Source organism: Poecilia latipinna, unplaced genomic scaffold (assembly GCF_001443285.1).
Source record: "Poecilia latipinna isolate Pla-1442-1.1 unplaced genomic scaffold, P_latipinna-1.0 Scaffold147, whole genome shotgun sequence".
In the NCBI taxonomy this organism is placed as follows: Eukaryota; Metazoa; Chordata; class Actinopteri; order Cyprinodontiformes; family Poeciliidae; genus Poecilia; species Poecilia latipinna.
This window is the reverse complement of record NW_015112763.1, coordinates 476237-500460: the sequence shown is the minus strand read 5'-3', so window position 1 is coordinate 500460 and position 24224 is coordinate 476237. Positions and strand designations below refer to the sequence as shown.

The 24224-nt window shown below is 39.1% G+C and overlaps 1 protein-coding gene across 2 annotated transcripts in view; it reads left to right on the top strand.

The window, feature by feature from the left end:
* Window positions 1–920: 920 nt before the first annotated feature.
* The window catches only part of LOC106945520 (diacylglycerol kinase delta), a 33150-nt gene continuing 9846 nt past the window's right edge, over window positions 921–24224 (top strand). The window contains exons 1-15 of one of the 2 annotated variants that reach the window (XM_015029254.1): window positions 921–1387; window positions 7990–8100; window positions 8190–8270; window positions 10387–10491; window positions 10684–10816; window positions 13287–13393; window positions 13523–13648; window positions 14934–15036; window positions 16119–16278; window positions 16366–16474; window positions 16807–16946; window positions 18181–18268; window positions 19266–19357; window positions 20934–21033; window positions 22821–22886. In XM_015029254.1, the coding sequence (XP_014884740.1) occupies window positions 1241–1387; window positions 7990–8100; window positions 8190–8270; window positions 10387–10491; window positions 10684–10816; window positions 13287–13393; window positions 13523–13648; window positions 14934–15036; window positions 16119–16278; window positions 16366–16474; window positions 16807–16946; window positions 18181–18268; window positions 19266–19357; window positions 20934–21033; window positions 22821–22886 (1668 nt within the window). In that variant the 5' untranslated portion in view covers window positions 921–1240. The remainder of the gene's footprint in view (window positions 1388–7989; window positions 8101–8189; window positions 8271–10386; window positions 10492–10683; window positions 10817–13286; window positions 13394–13522; window positions 13649–14933; window positions 15037–16118; window positions 16279–16365; window positions 16475–16806; window positions 16947–18180; window positions 18269–19265; window positions 19358–20933; window positions 21034–22820; window positions 22887–24224) is intronic. The other variant, XM_015029253.1, reaches the window with a different exon arrangement.

Genomic DNA, 24224 nt, shown 5'->3' with positions numbered 1-24224 from the left:
GGACGCGGCTCTGATAGACCAGACGGGGATAATGTGCTATTATCGGAGTCTTTTCACATCACCGAACGCGGCGTGATTTATCAGTCGCTAATCGAGGCCTTTGACCCGATTCTGAGATGATTTAATGGCGGCTGGTTCATATAGAAACAGAGGGACTGTAGAGAGGAAGGACCTGACGCGCCATGCAGGCACAAAGAGGGCGAGAAAGAGAGCTGGTGTCGGCGGAAGCAGCACGTTTCTGCTCATTAGAGACAGAATTATCTGCCGACTGGAGGAAAGCATCCACACACGGAGCAGGCACTGGCTGCAATTTGCCTTGGCTGATGAGGCGCTGATCTGACACTGTAGGCAGTGGGATGACAGTGCGGAGGCAACAGAGCAGCAGCGACTACACACACACTCACACACACACAGAGGCTGCCAGGAGTTTGTGATCACAGCGACATTTCCAGCTCCCTTAAACAAAGCAGCACGCCATCAGGATCCCCATCATCTTGACATCTGTGTTTGTGTGCGCGGTGCACCTGTGCACGTTTGTATATTTTATGCAATACACATTTTAGGCTTTAAATCAGCCCGAGCTGTCACTAAAGTGTTTGTTGTTTCGTGTTGCCTCAGCGCTGCCTTTCCAGGCAAAAATCGGCGATCTTGTCGGGACCGGTCGGACCCTACAGAAGTTGGAGAGTTTAGTTTAGGGTCATGAAGCCTTGTCCAAACAAGGATAGGTGAGCAAGCGGGACAGGTTCCTCCGGTTTTATTTATAGCACAAAAGGAAGTGGGTTAGCTTTACTATCAACTTGTAGACACACACACACACACACACACACGATAAAGGTGTGTGTCTTGTTTGCATGCTCCGCCTCACCTTGAGGGGGGGGGGGGCAAAGGTAAGAGGCACATTCACACACTGAGAAAGACTCATTGGTTCCAGCACACCTGAGGGGGCGCGGCCTCCTCGCAAAGGAAGTCTGACTGTGAGGAAGTGGGGAATGCATTGTTTGAAGGACTTCGAGTGTGAAAGGAGATACCACACAGGCGAGGGTGTTTCTGTGTGTGTCAACAGGGCAGAGACAGAGAGAGGAAATTACGTTTAGGAACGACAACAGCAGGACTCGTTGAAAAAGAATGGGGAAGAGAATAGGAGGGATTTTCTAGAAAACGAGATCAATCCTTCCGATCTCAGCCTGACGACAAACCGTCATCAAGTTTTAAGTGTAGGAGAGCTCATGAGTATGCGCAGATGCTAGGGTTCAGCCGGCTGAGTGGGTGCTGTGCAGCCCTCCTGCTGCGCAGATGGCTCGAGGATGACGTCAGGCTGAGACGGGACTACTGCAGTCTGGACTCTAGGGTCTGCGAGGAACCCCAGGAAAGTGTGCTGGAGGACCAGGTTAGTCAGAAAACAGAATCCAGGTGACGTATTGATTCAAAGAGAAGAGTGGAATAATGTAATCCATTGTGAGTGAGACAGAGGCCGTTCTGCTTGTGGTGGTTTATGTTGGTCTAAAGTCCAAAGGTGACTAAATTTATCCCATGTTTGAGATCTACTGATACGGTATTCTTATTCTCTCTTCTATTAATGGGACGCTCCTTCATGTTCCTTTGTTACTTTGGGTTGTTTTTAGAGACACAAAAACAAATTTATGGCAGAATTATGATCTCTACATGTTTTAAAACTTTGATCGGTTGATTAGCAGTGCGACATAATCCATGTTTTGGTATTGGCCCAATATCAAGTACAAGTAAATGCAGGGCACCGATAGCAACACTGTTTTTAATCTAAGTTTAATATGTCTGATTTTTAGGTGTTTTTGTGGTTTTTCCTTTAAATTATTTTGCTAAAACCTCGGACAGATCTTAGTTTGTCTACAAATACTTTATTGGCATATTTAGGCCAGTCATGGTAACACATTTTACTGGATGATAAATTGTCCAGGAAGTTAATGCGATAAATGATAATGTTGTTTTCGTACCATTTTCAAGTAATATGATTGGAATGGCATAACAATGCAAAAACACATTGTTCTAATGAGCATTTAACACGGAAGACATTTTAAATATCCAAACTGAATACACAAACCAAAATTTTTATTATGTAGTTTTTTGGTAGAAAATGAAAAATAATAAATAAAAAAAAAAGAAAATTATTTAGCTTGTTTTCATCCATAATTTGATTCATTGCTTATTGTGACAGAATTAGACATTTCAACATGGTTTGTGTGCGTTTTTCCTGAATAAACAAAGTGCAAAAAACTCATTTGAGAGCAAATTGAAACAAAATCTTCTTTGACATAGAGTTGAGAAGCTACAATACAAAAACAAAGAGGGAATTTGATTCTGAAGTATTGATCCCACAATATTATCAATAATGTTTATTTTAATTTTCAGCAGATTTTCCATTTTGTTAAAGCAGAAATCTCTGCTCTGTTTCTGGCTCTTCAGAACGAGAGGTGGAGCCATTACAGGAAGCTCCATGATCTTACCTGCTTATTGCATGCTTTGCTCTCTCCCTTTCATCGGAATTAAATCCTCAAAACTTTCACAGGTGTTTATAATATCAGAGTAAACAATTGATACATGTTTACCTGTGAACGTGTTCGGCAGCCTGCTCACTGACACACCTTGGCTGTTGGTGAAGAAAGCTGAGGCACGGCAGAACCGGATGTCATTGTAAACAAACACTTTAACATCTTAACATTATGTGCAGCACTTTGATTCTGGGAAATACCAAAATAGCTTCTCAGTGTCCGGTAAACACCGACTTGTTGCATGAACAAACTTATTTACATGTGATTTTAAAAGCATCTCTTATTTAGTGGAAACACAGCAATTAAGAAAATGTGTTTTTTTCGACTTTAGGGGAATATTGACAAAGTTTGTATTGGAAACGCTACAAACATGTATGTTGAAAATAATGCTAAAAGTACAGGACAGGCAACAGATACTGTTATAATTGTACCATTTTTAAGTGACAGAAAACTCATGCAACAGGTTAGTTAAACACTTTTAAATTAACTCTTGCTGCTAGCAGCATTAAATACAATTCTCGGTTAGCTAGTTGGCCCAAAGTGTTCATCTTCTTTCTCCACTCAGACCTTTAAACAGGTTCTTTGCAGACTTCAATCAACTGACCTGAGCTGCTTATCTTCCATTATTTGCCCTCGTTGTTAGCAGTCAGATTTTATTACACTTCAATGTGGAGAAGTTCTTCATTTTGTCCACAAACGGGTCGGATCGGCCTCAGATTTCTGACTTCTGTAATCTGTTGAGAGCTGAAGGTCGCTCCTCGATGCAGGACGAACGCTGACAGACGTGTGTTTGTATGCGTGGCTTGATGGATAAGGGAAGTAAAGAGCTGTGTACAAAAAACCAGCAGATTTGAATCAGACAGATGTATGTTCATGCGTCCTTCAGAGCCATCGGCGGCTGTGTGCGCAGCTTGCGGATGTTCACATTTACTTCCCCATTCCTGTGTTTTATGCCCGGGCACTTTGGGTCTGCAGGGGCTTATTGTTGTGATGTGATTAGTCCCGCTCTAATAAATACACCAGTCTGTCTGACAGCATTTCTCCGAGCCGGGCAGAGCCGTGTGACCACAAGCTAACAGGATGATTTTGGCTCCACGCATGTTGTGTTTGTGTCGCTGTGTGTCCAGTACGTGTCTGCTGACGCTGTTTGCCCCTTGCACTTTCCTAGTTAATTTATTACCTGATTTGCCATTAGAAGGACGAAGTCTGGAAAAATTCCTAAACATATCATTTATTGCCCGGGTTCTTTGAAAGAGCAGCTTTATGTGCTCACACTTACAGTACAGCAGTAATCATTTTATTATTCGTAGTAAACACAATAGTTTCCGAGCCGTTCCCATAGCAATCACTAGACAACATTGAAACGGAGCGCCTGCTGCCACACCTAACATGTCAACACTTGGTTTAACCTTCAACACTCAGGAGACGCAAACCTTTCTAACCTTTACAAATGTCTAGATGTATAGCAGCATCACAGTATGCAATATTGTTACCACAAAGGATTGTTTCTACTGCGGTGGCTATTATTCCAACTGTTCTGAGTTTTTACACGCTAATGTAATATTTAGCTTGTGGACAGAGTCTCACACTGGACACAGATGGGATTGTCCCAAATGCTACAATCTAAGAGTGTTGGAAGCAGAGAAGAGGAAAGAAGAAAACAAGAATATATCACCTGATATCGTCTCTGGAATGTAACTCCAGAAAATTTATTATTTGCTGAAAACCCACTTATTCATTGATTTTTCCTCATAAAGTAAAAATATTTAAAAGAAAACTCAGTTTGGGAAGCTGAAACTCCTTAGCACAATGCTACTTCACATGCTATTGGCTGGTGTTTGCTAGGCAGCCAATCTCGGAGCGCCATTTATTCTTCTGGTTGCTGATTGGCTGTACAAGAACAGAACTAAGGAAGACTGTAGATGCTAGCCTCTGAGTTAGCGCTAAGATGGTTTTAGCTGTGCGTATTCATACATGTCAAGGCGCATTTGTTATGCAGTTATAAGTTATTTTAGATGTGGTCTCAAGTATTCATGGATTTTAGATGTTCTGTATGGTTCCTACACCCACATATGCCTGAGGCCCACTGCTGCACTGTGCTCTTCCACTAGGTAGATTTAGATTTAAAATCATGCATTAATTTAATCAGCATGTTTCTTGATGACGACAGATGTTTTTGGTAGCATGTAGCTAATGCTAACTTTTGATTAGCATTAGCTTATCAAAAGTTAAGTGATGACTTAGTAGTTAATTTGGACTTTTCTGTTTTAGATGAAAGCAGTCAGATCGTGTTTATGTACCATCGCTGTGTCTTCACAACAGTGTCAAGAGCAAATGCTTGACATGTTCTACTTTCTTTTTATTGGCTGCTTTAAGAAACAAAAACTCCAGATTGGCTCCTAATTCATGGCTCCTCTCAGAGTTGCTGTGGTGGAATATCCTGTTTTGCATGGAGGTTGTTGAACCCTGGATGTTATCTCTGATGCTGCAGGTAGCTTGCAGACCTTTACACTTTGTACCTCTTTTATTGCTGCAGGTCATCGACAGCCCTTGATTTTATCTGTTTGTTTTGTAATTTTACTGGAGGTCATTGTTTTGCAACACGTCTTGAGTTATTTTTCTTCCTCTGTGCTGACACACTCCTGTTTTCTTTTTTCATTTCTCTTGCTAATGATCCGTACCACGAGCCAATCTGTCACTGCTGCACCATCAGTCCCTTCCTCTCATTCCCTGTTGTCTTCAATATGATGGCGATAGATTTTTCTCTCCCTCAGGGGATGAAGGCACATTTATTGTGGAAAACAGTAAGGGGCCGACATAAGGTAGGATGTTTCACGGTCGAACAATTATTAAAGATAAATGCACTGCAATAAGCCACGCTAAGTGAGATTGGCACTGGTGATGCGTTAAATTAATCATTTGGTCTGTGTTTCTTTCCTCTTTTTAAATTAAAAAGCTTAATTACATATATTTATAGTTTGTTGTTTGTAGTAATGCAGCCCACGTCTTTGAGATCTGATTCTTTATTCACAACATCATTTATAGAAATCCACACCAGTACCTTTTTATGACTTATTCTCAGTTTTATAGTGAGGTTCAGCAGATTTCTGCTTTTTCCTTCGAAAGCAACACCGTCACACTTTCTGTTCTACATCCATGTAAAGCAACAATTTTCTCTTTATTGAGTGCTTTCATAGTGAAAAATGAAGGAATTTCAAACAATACTTAGAAACATTTCTCATCAATTTAATAGTTCTTTACAAAAATGTGTCTTGTGAACGACTAAAGGAAACGGCTAATTTCCTTTTTTTTTTTTTTTTTTTGCAAAAGGTGAAGTTGCCAATATGGCTGCAAATTTTTTGATTAGCTATAATTATAGAATACTGCTGTGAGTGGTCATCAATATAAGTTACAAAGCTGACAATTTAAATGTCTATAACCAATATGTTATCAGCTGTTAGCATTTCTCCCTGTTTTTTCTTAGAGAATGGAAACCCCTAACTGTGAAATTTTCAAAACGATGAAACATTTTGCTGCAGTACGTTCAGCCCTCCTCTTACCTGCTGAAGTGGGTCAGTTTTCCTCATCACTTATTCGTACACAAGAGTCTTACAGAATGCCGCCAAACCTGCACAGCAGAAAGTAGCAAAGCATCAAAATGTCCAGCGCCTGCCAAAAGCTCTCTGTTGTAGCAGCGAGAATAAAAAAAAAAGCTAAAATGTTTCTGTAGACCAACAATTTTCTTTTAGATTTGCTTCAGACACATTTTGTGCTTTGTTTGATTTCAATTTCAAAAAGCTGAGAAAATCGTGAACTTTGAATCGTCTTTATATTCCAAACACTGGATGGTTTCCCTTTGAATCTTTTATTAGGAGCCACCCGGCTAATCACTCAGGCATGTTTTTGTTTTCAGCATTTAAGCCGCGGTATAATTTGCATGATAAACTCCTGAGAGCACGTTTGCCTTTTGAGACATCGGGAATCTCGTTTCTAAACCTTTGTACTGGCTGCACACCGGCTATACAAGCTGAACCACTGAAAAACGAAAGCTGTCAAAACTGCAGGGCCTTTTACTTTACTTTTTTACAGACATTGCTATGCTTATCAGAGAAGATAAGTTTTGTTTTGTTTTACTGCATTTAAAAATAAACCTTAGATGTTGCAGGCTGTGTTGAAGCGACACCAGTAACACATACTGACATGCAGTGTTTATCTGTGAAACACTGCGGTGCGCGTCACTCAGGCTAATCTGATTGGAGCCGCCTCGGCCGTCCTGCTGGATTGTTGCTGCATTAGGTGATAAATGCACAGGTTCAGCGGCGGCCACGGGTAACGTGCCGAGAGTTTAAAGGTGCTATCTGTCTCTCCGGCTGTGTGAGCATCGGTTTACAGGAAGCGCAGATCTCCATGGCAATCTGAAATTGATTGCCAGCGGCTCTCAGGGCAGGTACTCGTAAACAAAAGGAGTGAAGGGAGGAAATGATTAGGCCTGTCACAATCAATCAATTAATTGTATGCATTTTTTTTACTTAATTTCACCAGGATAAAAACCCATTGAAAAATAGAAACGTCTTTCAAGGACGTCCTGGCCAAGAGGCAGCAACGAACACAGTACAGAAAAAATACACAATAAAGAAAATGACAAGCTATTAAAAAACACACAAAGAATTAAAACAAGTTCAATAATTCCCATTTTCATTTAATGTTTTTCTCTTTTCTCTCTGTTTCTATCCAAAACTGGACAACAAAATTCTGTTTGTTTGGTCTCAACTACTCCTTTTTCCAAGGACAATTGTGTTCAGAGAGTTTTCATAATTCATGTTATTTATTGTTCTGTTAATTTATTTTTAATATTTAAAATGTCTTCCAGCTCCAGTGTTAAATATTTATTACAATTTAAAGTTTATTGATCTTCGATCTTTGCTAGTGCCATTACATTATTCTCAAAACAACAATATTATCGCTCATCACAATAAATGTATCGTGTCAGGCCCACAAATCACAACATGTTGCATCAAACACAGCAGAGCTGCTGGGCTTTGAGCGTCTGGCGTGTTTTGGTTATGCAAATCGTTTTCTCGTTGCTACGGATGCCTGAGCGTCTGCCTCTGCCCCTCCTGGCTGGTGCTCCTTGGTCTGCCATTAGTGATGAATAATGGGGCAGTCTAAAATAGGCAGCATGCTTCCAACAAACTGGTGGGTGCTGCTTTGGAGTGGGTGTGGAGTGGGCTTTGAGGGAAAGACTGCAAACGCACCAAAAGCAGCGTCATAAACCTGTAATGTTGCTTCTCTCTTCATCTGGTGTGAGTTTGTTAGCAGAAAGTTGTCCTAGTAACAAATTCCCCTCTGTTTTCCTTCTGTTTATGTGTGAAGTCTAAGACGGATAGCTGCTACATGAGAGATTTTGTTTTCCCTTGGCTTTTTCTTACCTTCTCCACCTTTTTTGGGCCTTTTCTCCTGACAGAAAAGTGTGAAGGAGGGAATCCTGTTAAAGCAGACAAGCTCCTTCCAAAGATGGAAGAGGAGGTACTTTAAACTCAGAGGGAGGACGCTCTACTACGCCAAAGACTGCAAGGTACAACAGAAATGCGTACTAGTGCCCCGTGCTGCAGATTAAATCTGTGACTGCATGTGTCAATAAGGAACCATTTGTTTCCCCGTCAGTCCCTGATTTTTGATGAAGTGGACCTATCAGACGCCAGCGTGGCCGAGACCAGCACCAAGAACATCAACAACAGCTTCACGGTGAGCAAATCACGGTTTGCAAATGACTCGGTTTTAAACGACTAAACATTCACATGTAGTCCTGGACGTCAAGTTTCAGCTTTTTTAAATTCAGAAATCACAAAGTGATATTTCAAAATACGTGTTGTGTTCATGAATGATTGGTTTGATCATAGGATTTTTCTTTTTTTTTTAAGTTTCTTCTTTAACAAAGTTGCAGATTTTTTTCATATAATGTAGTTATTTGGTTAATATGTAAAGATTCTGCAGTTAAAAATACCCTTAATTTGTTGAAACTAATTTTTTTGCAAATGTATTTATTTAAAATCTGCATGCAGTTTATTCACATATTTTAGTAAAAAAAAAAGAGCAGCACATGTGATTTTAATATGACAAACTCATACAAACTTAAACTTCACTGTACATCTCATCAGTGTTTCATGCTCTATAATAAAACTATGAAGTGTTGGTGAAAAAAAGTATTTACAAAGAACTGTGAGGTGAAATCACTCAGTCGGGTTTATTTGCATATTGTAATATAGAGATATATAGAGAGACAATATAGAGAGCTTGTAAGACGGTCAATAATGAAGACGTTCTGAAAGGAAAAATCTCCTCTAGGCAGAGTCGATTTTATACCAGGGATCCAAAACATGGGAGAGACAGTCATTTCATATAACATGATCAGCAGATGTTAACTTGTAATAATTTTCCACCACAAGTGTAGAAATGCTTCCACTATGTTTTGATATGACTTGTTGATAATTTGACATACTTTCTTTGTGGCTCTTTGTATGAGAATAAATCTGTTGGGAAATGTTCTGCTTACTAAACAAAGGGCTTCCTCTCTAATGTTGTCACAGTTAATAACATAATATAATAAGCATATATTAACAGACAGACACAAACAAAGGTGCAGCGACCAATACATTCTTTCTTTTACTGCACTGTGTTTACTAGTGGAACACCCACTGATTTGTGACAATAAAACCACTAATTACTCATTTATTTAATATTATAGGGCAACAAAGAAGCACCAGTGAGTTTAGTTTAATTTCCAGCTTTTGTCTCGTATGAAGTTTTAACCTACCAACACTGAACTGAATTTCTCTCAAACTAAAATTAACAGCGTCCATAAATTGCTTTTCCAGCCTTCCTGCTGTCAGCCATCATTAGTCTATATCAGAGGCAGCATCCCACAGCGATGGTGTGAAGTCACTGGGAAGATAGTTTTATTATTTTAAAATAACAACATCAGCATCTTTTATTGATGATGATTAGCACAGTTAGCCTAGCTAGGTACAAACAGCTGTGGATTCCTTACAGACTGCAGACATTTCCAGCCATGTTATGTGACAGAGGTAAATAAAACAGTAAAATGAAGCAAATTTGCTGTAATATATAAATCTCTCATTGTCTGTTGATCTCTGTTTAAGTAGCACATTTAATAGCCTGGTTTCCTTTTTAATAACTTCAAACACATTAGTGATGCTGAAATGCTCCACTACTGAATATCAAACTTTAAATCTACTTACATCTGTAACAACTTTCAAACCAAAGAGTGTTGTTATGGCAACCATTCTTCACTTAATACATGTTCACTGAAGTACAAAAAATCAGATTTTTGAGTTTTGAATCTGATTCAGGACAAACCAATCTGATTTCAGTCACCAACTCTACATTTAAATAGTTAAATAAAATTCTCTCCGTATTTTTCCCTACATGTAACTAATAGCAGCCGAGGTAAATGTGGGGGATGCTGCAACATCTTTGATACTCTAAACTTCTGAAGATTAAGCCATAATGTTGCAAAAGTAACTCCTTTAATGGGTTTATTGAGGTAAAATGGGGAATAAAGTGATTTTATTTCCTGCAGCTGTAGGAATTTGAAGGATTGTTTGTTCAGGCTGCCTGTTTCTAATTTTTATGTTTTGCCATCAGAAGTTCAAAATAGTTTTGTCTTTAAATACACGGTGAGACATTCATCAGACTGAGCTGTACTTAACTTTAAAGTATTAAGCACATAAAGCAAGCTTGATTTGTTTAATCAACTTTTAACTTTGAAATAAATACACATACGTCAGGTTTGTTTTAGTAAAAATGTGCTAATCTCAGAATGCGTCTCTGTCCTTCACAGGTGATCACCCCGTTTCGTAAATTGATGCTTTGTGCTGAAAGCAGGAAGGAAATGGAGGACTGGATCACGGCTCTTAAATCCGTTCAGAAATGGGAAACCTATGAGGTGAGCATCTCTAATCTCTTAACCACTCCGCTTTCCTCATGGAGTAACTTCAACACGATCCTCTTTGTCTTTTCTTTGCCTTCTGTCCTTTTCCCTGCTGTCTTCTGTATTAAAGTTCCTTGATGAACTTAATAACATTTTATACAGTCTTTATAGAGTCAGGTTGACAAAAATGTCTTCTGCTTGGCACAGGCCAGCCAGTTCAACATGGAGCATTTCTCTGGGATGCACAACTGGTACGCCTGCTCACACGCCAGACCCACTTTCTGCAACGTCTGCAAGGAAGCCCTGCCGGGCGTCACCTCCCACGGCCTGTCCTGTGAAGGTACACACACACACACACACACACACACACACACACACACACACACACACACTCACACACTTTTAGCATCTGTACATACACCATCTGGGAGCTGGAGTTGTCTTTTTTCCTCTCTGCTAGCTGTAAGTGCTTCCGATCAAGTTTATTTGCGTTGCATATTTCACCAACATGGCAGTTCAAAATGCTTTAGATCATAAAATCACACAAACAAAAGTCAGAAAACATCATACAGTCACCAAAAAATGAGAACAAATGTTAAATTTTATCAAGTGCTGTCATCAAAAGCGTCAATACACATCATGTATGTTAATCAATGTTCCATTATTACTTGTTCAAATGCAAAACTAAGCTGTTGATTTAAAGGAGCTCAGTGTTTCGGGTGTTTTGCAGTTTGCGGTGCATAGAAGCTGAAGCTTTAAGCTAGTTTTGTATATTTTACTATTTATTTAAACGTTATGTTGAATTAAATTAAACATTTTTTCTTCTTGGTGTTCAGTGTTGACCGAGATTTATAACTCTTTCCTTCAAGGCAGATTTGACTAAGTGATAGTTGCGGTTCACCATCTCTCATATCAAACAGGAAAATCTGAACTCATAAATGTCTTGAGCTCAGGTTCCAATAAACACATTTTATTACTGTTCAGGTTAAAATTTCTCTAAGAACAATCCAGAATCCTGCAGAAATCCTGCGCAGCAAAAAGTTCCCAGTAAAATTGCAGTTATCAGCTCTGAATGCAAAGCTGAAACAAGACTCAAGCTAGACTGTTGAGTCCCACATCCTGATCAATGATTAAACATAAATGCCACACAGTTGTTGCTTTCTGCAGTTTCTGCTTTTTAAAACAGACTAATAAACATAATTCTTACTGCATTTTGCATATGTTGACTGGCAAAAATATTCACACTCTTTTAAACTTCTAATTCATCCATTTATATAATTGGGATTTTATTTGGTTGTCCAACACAAAGAAGCACACACACTGCAAAAACACAAAATCGTGCCAAGTATTTTTGGTAGTTTCTGGTACAAATATTTTTGAAATAAGACATTCAATTTTCAGCAAGATATCAGAGCTTGTTTTAAGTGAATAATACCTTACAAATGTCAAAAGTAGTAGTTACACTGGCAGATTATTTCATTTGTATCAAAGAAAACATGTCTTGTTATAAATTAAATAATATGCCAGTGGAACTATGTCTTTTTGTGGATTTTAAAGAAGTATTATTGTAAGGTAGTTTTGTCTTATTTCATGCCTTTGCTCGAGAAACCAGACCATAACCACTTTGTGTTTTTGCTGTGTAAAAGTTGGGGGGAAAAAAAAAAACATACATAGTTTTAATGTTGTGTAATTTTTTTTTTTATTTTACAGTTAAAATCTGAAACCTTTCACATGACACTTATAAATAAAACCTTAATCCACCCAGAAAGTGAATAGAGTGTGTAATTTAGTCCAGTGTTTCTGCCTCAGAGGTTTGCTAGAGAACCTGAGTTCTCAAAACACAAAGAGCGACGACTGCAGCACACAGGTCAGCGATGACGTTTGAAGATATAAAGTTCAGTCGTAAAATAACACCCCGGGCTTTTGAAGACCACCCAATCCATCATTATGCTAGAAGAGCATTAATCAGGGAAGCAGCCAAGTGATCCACTGCAGCGGATGTCAAGAGAACAACTGCTGGTTGACCTTTTTTGGTCAGCCAGCAATTGACCAAAAACAACAAGAAACCCATAATAAGAAGTCATGTTGCAGTTTAGCTGAAACCACACAGCTGACGTATGAAATAAGCCGGCCGACATCAACAAAGATCAAATTTCACAGTAATATGTAAAACATTTTGCCTGGCAGGAAAGTAGTGCTGCGAATCAGCCTGAACACACCAACACTATCGCTGCAAAAACACAAAATCTCACATCAGTGTTTCTTCTCGTCTAGTTTCTAGTGGAAATATCTTAGTTCACTCAAAACAGAGAGCAAGTGATTTTTTTTTAGCAAGAAATAAGAGATTGTTTTAAGTTAATAATTCCTTAATATTGATAAAGTCCTAGTTCCACGGACAGATTATTTCACTTATAACGTTGGAAAAATGGTTTGTTGTAAATAAAGCAATCTGTCAGTGGGACTAGTACTTTTTAAAATCATTATTAAGCTCTTACATCTTGCTGAAAATATATGTGCACTATAAATTAGAAAAAAAATACTTGGTAAGAGTTTGTGCTTTGCTGTAAAAAACATGGTGGCAGCATCATGATTGAAATTTCATTTAAAGTCATTTAAAAAGTCCTGAATCCAACTGAGAATCTAAAGCGAGATTTGAAAATGGCCATTTATAGATTTTCTCTCACCAGTTTAAAACTCATTTATTGCTCATTTTTCTTCGCAGATGCTTCATAGACAAACCTCAGGAAAAGCTAGAGTCAAAACTAAAACTTTAAAAATAAGTGTTTTTTTTTTCTTTCTTTCTTTTTCAGTTTGCAAGTTCAAGGCTCACAAGCGCTGTGCTGTTCGCTCCACCAACAACTGCAAGTGGACCACGCTGGCTTCCATAGGAAATGAGATCATTGAGGATGAGGACGGGGTGAGACTTGCATCAGCTCATGAAATTCTACATTTTTCTTTGGATAAAGACACCTAGAAACAGGCCGTTCCACTTCAGCAAAGTGCTTTCATCCAGTGGTGTTGCTGAGCTCCCTGTGTCTGTTCTCAGGTGTCCATGCCGCACCAGTGGCTAGAAGGCAACCTGCCCGTCAGCGCCAAATGCGTGGTGTGTGACAAGAACTGCGGCAGCGTGCGGCGGCTGCAGGACTGGCGCTGCCTCTGGTGCAAGGCCATCGTGAGTGGGATTGATCTCAGCCTCCTTCCTGTCAAAATCTGTCATTTCACATCAGCGTCGTTTGTTTAGAGCCGAAAGTTATTTTTTAGCTCGGGAGAAGTTTAAACGAAACTTCATCAGGGATAAAGATGAAATTGGAGCCATGGGGAGTTTCCGGTTCGGGTTTATAACAGCATCAGAGCTTCTTATTGTCTTGTTTCTTTTTGATGCAAGACTTGAAAAATGTTGGATCTGAACTTGTCACAGAGTGTCAATGCCTTTCACAAGGAAACTTAACAGAATGTAGCAAAGCAGCTTCCGATAAATGTCTTTCTATGTAAAGATATCTGTAATTTTCCCTTGTATCTTTTGAATTTGCCTCAACCAAATTCAAAAGATAAAATCTATCACTGTTCCTAAACCCATTTGGGTAACACTTTATTTTTAGTTGGCACTTTTAATGGACTTTTAATGCAACTTTGCATTGAAAGTGTCATTATTTACTGAATGACGCATCGTGCCAACAGTCGTAAACATTCCTGAAGACTCCTTCATCTTTATAACAGGTTGTTACATGATTTATATGTTCATGATGGTGTCATCATGTCGGTCCTATTCACATCCCGTCAGATAAAGTTTTACCCAAATGGGTTTATCATTAATGCTCATTTGTGACATGTTTGAATTTATGAATAAAAGAGTAAAAATGGACAGAAGACAGAACTACAGCAGACTTTGCTGCGTGGCAATTTGTGGGGCTGCAGTTACTAATTATTTTAGTAATTGATTAACTGCTTTGTTGATACAAACATTTTAAAATCAATCAGTTGTACTTTATGGATCCCAAAGGAAAATTACATTACATTTCAGTACAGCCCACCCAAAGAAAGACAAACAAAAACATGTGTGGACGGGTGCCATCTTGGAACCCTGGAGGGGAAACTTCTTACCTACATCGTGTTGTAAGAAAAAGAAAAACCTGGATAAATACATCTGGATCTGACCGCTGAGCTCGCTGTGCTCATGTTCAGCAGATCCTACAGAGCGCCACGCTTCTACTTTCCTCCACTCCCACTTACCGCAGGCTTCTTATGGAGTACACAATGTCCAATCCTGAACACATAAAAACACACAGAGGCACAAGCACAAATGATCCAGAGTGGCATTTGTAAAGGTTACAGAACTGGCATTTGGTGGGTTTCAGTGGGATGTAACGACCTTTCTGCCACCACTGGAATCTACAATTACTGTGTCCACCAAATCACCGTGTGTGTGTGTGTGTGTGTGTGTGTGTGTGTACTTTCAGGTGCATAACAGCTGTAAAGAACAAATGGGGAAGGTGTGTCCCCTGGGCCAATGTCGAGTCTCAATCATCCCACCCACTGCACTTAACAGCATCGACTCAGATGGTGAGACAGCACCCACACATATGCACACACACACATGCAGCCTATTTCTCTATGTTCTGTCGAACCGACAGAAGGGAGAAAAAGCCAAGGAATCTCACCAGTCCAGTCTAAATACTGGGAATTGAGAACCGGTTGATGTTAAGAGTCGCGCAGTTCCACGGCATGAAGAATGACTTGATTATATTCTCTAAATAGTTTACAATGGAGTCATAAATGTAGATTTTGCCAACTTTTCATTTGTAAGCTGTATTTATTTTTTCACTTATTTACAGCTTTTCATGAATAAACATCGTCTTTTAAATACAAAAACAAGAGTAAAAGCTACAGAAATTTGATATTTCTCTTTAGGAGCTGCAAATACCAACAGTTATCTTTTTCTTTCTTTCTGAATATTTTTTTTTTTTGTCATTTTCTCAAACAGCTGAAAGGTTTGTGTCTCATCACCACAACAGGTCTATAAATCCAATAAAACCTTCCTGTTTATATCCATAATTTGTGGAAAAACGTCTTTCTAAAAATGAATATTTATTTAGATTTATTTGACCAGGAAAACAGTCTGATTTCAGATTTTTGTACCATTCCTAAACTCATTGTTTCTGTCCAGATCGATTAGTTATTTAGTAGCAGAGGCGTCGTCACACCAAGTGTGTTAGAGTTGACATTTTACGCTTTCTTTAGCATCTGAAATGAGTGACGAGTACTGTTAGCCTGTTTAACATTGATAGTAATAAACATCAGTCCCTGTGTTTTCTCTATTATTATTCAACCTTTTTCCAAAAAACATTTCCTATTTCCATATTTTCAATGCAGATAGACCAGGACTTAAAGTATAAAACAGACAGAAAATATCTGCTTTGGTTAAGTTTTTTTCAGTAGCAGTGTTCACACTGAAGAGTGTTGCCAGTTCAGCCTCAGTAGACAAACACTGACTGCAAGAAAGGCCAGATTTTTAACTTTGCGGCTGGTCACTTAATAATCAGCTGATTTCTTGATGCATCCAGTTCAGATAGTTTTCAGACTCGTCAGTTTACAGTTTCGTTGTTTGTTTTTATTTTTCTTTAATTCCCAATCCTTGCCATTAGGTTTCTGGAAGGCCACCTCTGGATCTTGTGCCAGCCCTCTCCTGGTCCTGGTGAACTCCAAGAGCGGCGACAACCAGGGGGTGAAGTTCCTCCGCAAGTTCAAGCAGCTTCTGAACCCGGCTCAAGTCTTCGACCTGATGAACGGAGGCCCAGAGCTCGGGTACGTCCTGTTTGTGATGAAACATCGGTTCTCTGACCTCATGACGCCCGTCCACTGTCCACGGTGACCCTCTCTTCCGGCTCTCAGGCTGCGGCTCTTCCAGAAGTTCGTGACGTTTCGAATCCTTGTGTGCGGCGGAGACGGCAGCGTGGGCTGGGTGCTGTCGGAGCTCGACAAGCTCAACCTGCACAAACAGGTCAGAACATGGATGAGAAACACAGGCCTGGTCAATAAATAAAGAAAAAAGTATGCTTAATACCTGCTTAAAGAATGTTTTTTTAAATAAAATGTTTATAAAATATTCTTATTCGCTGAATATGACTGTAAGTTTCTGAGAAAAGGAAGGATTCTGGCTATTTCCACTAATCTCTGAGGCATTAACGCCGCCCCACATCCACACCGACACGGTTTTAATTCCAGATCAGTGTTTTGTTAATTAATAACCAAGTAGCCTGTGAAATGAGATTTGATCCACCTTCGCCGAGCATGATCTGACGTCCGTCTGCTGATTTCACGGCCTCTCCTCAGTGCCAGCTCGGAGTCCTTCCCCTGGGGACGGGCAACGACCTGGCCCGCGTTCTGGGCTGGGGCGGCCTGTGCGACGACGATGCCCAGCTGCTGCAGATCCTGGAGAAGCTGGAGAGAGCCACCACCAAAATGCTGGACCGGTGAGAACCTGGAGGGGAGGGTTTGGATGTTGTAACGTCAACACTTTTCAGCAGAGCTCAGTGTCAGCTTTGCACTTTGTAAATGAAACTGCTAAAAGAAGGTTTTTAGCTAGAATCTGAGTTTAAAGTTACCTCTGGGCTGTCTGAAGACTGAAGCTGTTAAAAAATTCAGAAGAAAATCTGTTTTCACTTTATTTATTTCTATAATAATCAGCAAGGCTGGAGCAGAGTAAATAATTGAACACTTGAGCCAAAAGCTGCAGTGCAGCAGGTTTAAAATGTCCTAATTTACAATTTACTTTTTCTGTTCCACAGGGATCCAGAGCTTTTTTATTTATTTTTTGGCTTATTTGTTTTATCCGCTCATTAAAACTGAAAACATAAAAGGTCATAATAATTCAACGGGGTTTATGTGCAGGAATATTCAAAAGTAAAGAGCATCAAAATGATTCACCTTTCCCCCTACATATGATAAAGTGTTAAAAACAACTAAAGCTAAGAAAAAGGCTAAATAAATAACAAAAATTATTAAAAAAATCTTAAAGAAAACACGAACTTGAATGAGGAGAGCGCTCCAGTGAGAAAAGAAACGTTTTCAGTGCAGACAGAGCAACTGCATAGTGTAGAAACCAGGGTGCTGATATTATCTTTTGGACTGTTTGGTACAGTTGTGCAAGATTAAAAAGATAAAACAATGCCACTTCAGGAGTTTTGGGTAAAACACATCGACACACAAAGTTGTTTTCATTTTAAATGCAAAATCTTTTGGCTTAATTTCTGCTCTAAATATGTTATGTATATATTAATCTAATATTCAGTTATAGATGCTGATTATTTCAGTAATCGTGTTTAATCTGATTAATTGTTTCAGTCCTACATAAAACTGTTAACATTTTAGCAGATGTCACAGTTCTGAAATTGAATGTTTTTGCTTGTTTGTTGTTTTTTCCCTTCTGAACCTGTTGCTAAAAACTTGTCATAACAATAAACTTCCCTGCCTCGTCGTCAAAAGACAGGACACACTTAAGCCAGTAGCGACAGCAGGTTTCCAGTAAGCTTTGCCTGCGACGAAAAAAAAATGTTTTTCCGCTCCAAGTTTAAACTGCTGTCGAGTTTTTCTTGATCTCCTGTCAGCTGCTTTCAAATTCCCCCACCGCCTCCCTCTGCTTCCCACCTGATCAGCCGCTGATAAAGTGTTTCATGTTGGGCTTGTCGCCCATGTGTGTGTTTTCAGATGGAGCGTAATGACATACGAGGTGCCCCCCACCAATAAACAAACGCCCACTGTGAAGGAAGACGACAGCCACGAGGCTCCGCTGCAGGTAAGTCAGCCCGCAGCACTTTGAGGAGGCTGTCTGCCGTCGACAGATAGCATCCATAAAAACCGGGGCTCATAAGAAGCTCTGAGGCGTTGTTTTGGAAAACAGCTGCTGGGAGTAGCGAAGGGAAGCCAAGGCAATCAGAGCCAAACCTCAGGGAACGGCGGCGGTGTTGACAAAGGGCAGCTGTGAGTTTGGAATGAAGGCTGAACTTTGACACTGCGCTGCTAATATGACGCAGGCGGCTAATAAGACTGATCTTGTCTACATCAATGTCCCTTAATGCGTTTGCTTTTGTTGCTGCTTTTTTAAAAGAAAACCTCAGGTGTGGAGAACAATAACAATTTGGCCACAAAACACCCTTAAAAATCCTATTTTATTGCAGCACCTTAATCTCACTTTTTTTTTGTTTTTAGTGGAGATCATCTTTTTTTATGTATACCTTCTGCAGCTGATCATTACCTCTGTGAACTTTAATTAGTAATCCACGACGACTACTCTGGGGTATAAACTTTCATAGCTCAGAGCACCTGGCAGCGAGGCTGAATGAAGGCTGCTAATTTATCTAGCAGCCAGTAGACAGCAAGGGACGTTAATGTATGCAAAGCTCTCCATTAGGGAACTACTGCGAAAATTGGCTTAAGTCTTAAAATTATATATTTACAATTAAGTCCTTTAAATGTCAGAAATTCATAAAAATTTAAAAACTCAGACATCTTCACTGTGTTTTGTTACTGTTAACCATCTGCTTAATACACATTTCCAGCTAGCTAGCTGTTAGCAGATGGCTACCATCTGAGCTAGCTCGAATTATGGCCTGACGTTATCACACCAGAGATAAAGCTATGCAGACAACATTATTTTTGACCCACTTAAACCAAAAGCCATCATTTCCAGGGTTTTCTTGTCTTTTTACAATCAGGTAATCCCCCAAAAAATAAATAAAAGTCTTGTTTGTACCTCTGTGGTTTACCTTGGTCTTCCTTTATTCATGCTTCAGGTCCACATCACTCAGTATGCAGACTCCGTCGCCTGCCACCTGGCCAAGATCCTGGACTCTGACAAGCACAGCGACGTCATCTCCTCTGCCAGGTATGTGCCACGAATTCCTGCATTAAAACAGGAATCAGGAACGCGGTTGAAGTGTAGATAGAACGAGGAAGAAAGGTGTGGAAGGATGAGCGTAAGCTGTAAAACCAGGGGAAAGAGAGCGTCACCGATAATGAGAAAAACAGTCTTCACAAGCGAATGTCCAGTCAGCAGGGATCGATTTCCTACTCTGATCTTGTTTTAAGTGCAAACGTGCACTTAAAGGCGCGACTGTGTGCACATGTCTAAGTGGAAGAGAGGGATGAAGCGTCTGACTGCATTAGTGCACAGCAGTCTTAGCTTAGCCGCCATTACACAGCACTTTTCTCCACCGTTTGGTTTGTTGCATTAAACTGATGGAAACGGTTCTGATCTGCTCCACGTTAGATACATGGAAAAGTATTTTGCACTGTAAAACAACAAAATCTTACCAAGCAGCTGCTAGTTTCTAGTGCACATATCTTTTGAAATAAGACAAAACTTATTTCAAAAGATAACAGGTAAAGATTTGACCCACGTCATACTTTTAGACAAACTGTTATCACTGATACCGACCAAATGTATGTAAACTTTTGAATTCGAGGAAAGTTACCAAAAAAAAACACACAAAAAAAACAAATTTTACAAAAAAATGTCTTGTCAATTAGCAAATAGAAATAACTTTGGTAATTTTATCAAAGTTAAAACAAAACAAGTTTGGTCTGATTTAACTTCAGACATTGAGAAAATAAAATGTGAGTTTTTATTTTGAATGTAACTTTTCAGGAAGATAAAGGAGCTTATTTTAGCTAAATAATTCCTCAATATTGAATAAAGACATTCTAGTTCCTGGCATATTATGCCACCTTTAACATGAGAAAAATGACATTATTGTACTTTTTATCTATTTTAAGGGATTATTCACTGAAGCTCCTAATTCTTCCTAAAAAGTTACTTGCAGTTTTGTCTTGTTTCAAGTGAACTAAAATATTTGCTCTAGAAACTAGACCAAAAACACTTGGTAAGATTTTTGTATTTTTGCAGTGCGTGTACGGACGTTCAGTCAGTAACAATATGGATTCTGGCTGTGTTGAATTTGCCACCTCTGATATTCACTTTACTGTGATGTATGTGAGGTCATTTCACCAGCATAAGGTGATGGAAAGCTCTAATGGTTGCCTCTGAACATTAACCAAGCTGTTCTCTGACTAAATGGCCTCACGCTGATGAGGAAGAAAAGCTGCTTTTAGATTTGAAGAATGTTTGTTTCTTTTAGGTAAAACTGGCATCATTTAAAATGCACACAAATCCAATCAAGGCAAAATAAAACAACCAAGAACAGGAGGTTTAACCCGCTTAAGATGATTTCATGTTTACTAAGTGCAGTGAGAGTTTGGAGAAAGTTGCCTGCTGACTCACCCAGCAGCAAAGTACCAGATTTGAGTAAACAGTGACTCTGTAGGCAGCAGCAGCAGATCGCCGCCGCATGTGTGAATATTAACCTCCCAGCATCATGAGTCATCAAATCTTCAGCGTGTCAATCATCAGGCATCATATGCTTGATGCCGAGCGCTAAGCCAGATCTCTCCCGTGTCGGCAGGTTCCTGTGTGGGACGGTGAACGATTTCGTGGCAGAGGTGGGGAAGGCATACGAGAGAGCCACAGAGAACAAGGAGGAGGCAGATGCCATGGCAAAGAAGGTAAAGTGTGTTTAATTGTGTGGTGTAGGTTATGTAAGCACTTGTATAACACCAACGCCGGCCCGTGGGCTGATGGAGGTGTGTGTGTGTGTGTGTGTCTATAATGGGGTGACTACACAACGCTGCAAATCAAGTTTTATTACTTCTTCATTGTGGAAAATTATGTGTGTAATTTCTAGTCCAGCACTTAAAAAAGTGTAAAACAATGTTAGTTTACAGTTCAATTTGGATAATATGATCATTATTGCAGTTTTATGTTTCAAACATTGGGAGGATGAGCAGAGGAATCGATCTGTTTATGTCTAACGGCGTTTTTAGCCGTTTCTTCAGCTAAAATGCTAGAAATAGGGGAAAAAAACAACAATTTCACCCAATATTGATCTGCCATTTTTTAGGCTTTTTACACAGTCTGCATCCTTAAAAAGTCTTAAATTCATTAAAGACATTAAATCAGACATTTATGTCTTAAATTCGTTTTACATTTGAGGCCATGTAAATTGGCCTTAAGTATGTCTGTCCATCCATCCATCCATCCATCCATCCATCCATCCATCCATCCATCCATCCATCCATCCATCCATTTTCTTCCGCTTCGTCCGGGGTCGGGTCGCGGGGGCAGCAGCTTCAGAAGGGAGGCCCAGACTTCCCTTCCTTTAAAACGAGCCTGTCCTTTAAAACGTCTTAAAAAGTCTTAAATTTGAGTTTAGTCCCGCAGAGACTGTGTTTTTAAATAGCGTTTTTATGTGTATTTATGTGGTGATGTTTGTTATAGGCACATCATGAACGGTATCATTCACATCTGGTAAAAAAAAACAACACTTTAATCACCTAAGCTGTCACATTTGCTTCCATTTCCTCACTATTTTATATAAATATCTCCTTCAGAAACCCGACTCTGACTGAAAACAGGTAATCTGCATACATCCTGCATGCCTGATTAAAAAGCACTGGCACATTGTTATAGCAAAACTTCAAAAAGGAGAGATCAAAGTCTGTGCTGACTGAACCTTATTTTATTTTTTTAAACTCTTTTTTTGTACACTTTTTATTCTGTCAGACTTTATGTTGTTAGTTTTGAACTTTAACGGTATGTTATCCAGGAAGGAGCCCAAATATTATTTTTTTCCTGAATTATTTGACGTTTTACTTCTGACAAAACAAAGTTTGTGGCTCATTTAAAGAAATAATCAGCCACAAACTGATTTCTACTGATTTCTAGAAACAGTAACGTTTAATCTTCTTACCTTACATGACCTATATTGACGCTGAAGCTTTGCCTGCATTCCTTTTTCAGTAATGAACCACTTTAACGGCTTCCAGCTCAATTTTCTTTTCTTTATTTTAGTCTTGTAACTTGTGTTAAAAGGACAAAATTTGCAAAATGCAAATACATTAATATAATCTGCCTTGTGTTTCGATTGTATCAGTATTAAAATAGCGATCTGACCTTATTTAAATGATTCATAAATTAGATGGGTGCAGCTACTTTATAAACAAATCTCTCTCAGTCTTACACAGTTTGTAGGAAGCGAGCTTCTAATGGTGCAGACAGTCTTAGAGCTGCTGTGTCACCAAAGTTAATGGAGGGAATATCTTTTACAAACATCCGTCTTTTAACCCTGGTCACATTGTATTTTCATCTCCAAAGCTTTTGTGTATTACTGGTGTGTGCTTTAATCCTCAAAACTGTTTTATTTTGTCTGTGTGTGACTCTGAAGTGGACTTTGAAGTCAGTATAAACAATAGAAATACCTCTGTCCAATCCTTCCTCTCTGTTTATCTCCCAGTGCGCGCTGCTGAACGAGAAACTGGATTCGCTGGTGAAGGCCTTAAGCGAGGAAGCAGAAGCTCAGGTACAGACAGTGTATCAGTGGTGATCAAAGGAGCCTGACAAGCTGCGGGGAAATGGGAAAAACTGGAGAAATTGTTGGATTTTATATATATAGATATATATAAAAGAAAAACCCAGCTAAGTAGGTCTGTTTGTCATGCTTGGTGTTAGTTTCTGCAAGATTCATCTAAGGGACTCCTGCAGAGAAATGTCAAAAATTATGTTTATTCTGAACAATAATTTGAATAAACACAAGGGTTTTTTTTTTTTTTGTTCTCTTTAGTTTTTGTTTTCTGGTTGTTTGGTCAGATTAAATGACTGCAGTAATGTTCTTTTAATCCAGTATGTTCACAGAATGATTTTTAAAGTTATTCATACCACTATAATATATTTAAATTCTTATAGGCTATGTATTTAACTGGGATGTTTTAGAGGACAGCAGGCTGAATCCAACTAGATGTCTGTGAATCTTTACAGTCTTTAAAAAGTCTTAGATTTGTGTGTCTAAAATTTAGGCCTTAAAATGCCTGAAATTATCTTTGAAAAATGTAAGTTGGGCTTAAATATGTTAATTTTGTGTTTTTTCTCACAATATTTTTCTGTCAGGCAGAAATTTAAGTTGCACACAAACATCTTCCTTGCAAAATGCAAGACATTTGAGGCTAGTGGCAACTAGCTGCTAATATACACTTGCTAGCTAGCTAACTAACTTGTTTTGCCTCTGTCATGGGCACGTAGCCAAGTTCATAGTTTTTGCTTTGTTTTGCCCCCCTCAGAACCTTCACCTATATTTATAGTTTTTTCAGTCTTAAATTTAATTCACAGTGGAATTAAAAAGGTCTTAAGAAGTCTTAAATTTGACTTTCTGAATCTTCCAGATATCCTGTTTTATTTTTATTATCATTATTTTCCTCACAGCTGGTGATGTGCTGGTTTATCACATAATATCCCATATAAAGAAGGATTTGAAGTTTGTGTTTCTATTATGATAATATGTGAAAAGTCCAAGGGATGTACATACTTTTCCAAGGTCCTGCATACTAAATATTCACTGTGTTAACGTAGTTTTTTGGACGTGTCCTCATCTCATCAGGACTCCTGATGGAACCTGAAAGTCACAGCTTTGTTCCTGCTGAAGCTTCTTTATTCTCATATTGATTCATCTTATGGAGAAAATAAAAGCAAAACCCTGAAATGTCAGAAGGATTTCACGCTGCCGCTCGACAAATTGAGAACTGCACAGGATTTCAGACCCTGATCCTGCAGCCCGCCTCGCTGCAAATGCTCACAAAGTCCTCAGCCTTTTCCTGTCGCACACAGTTAAAATGTAGACATAAGAAGGAGTTCAGTGAATCTACTC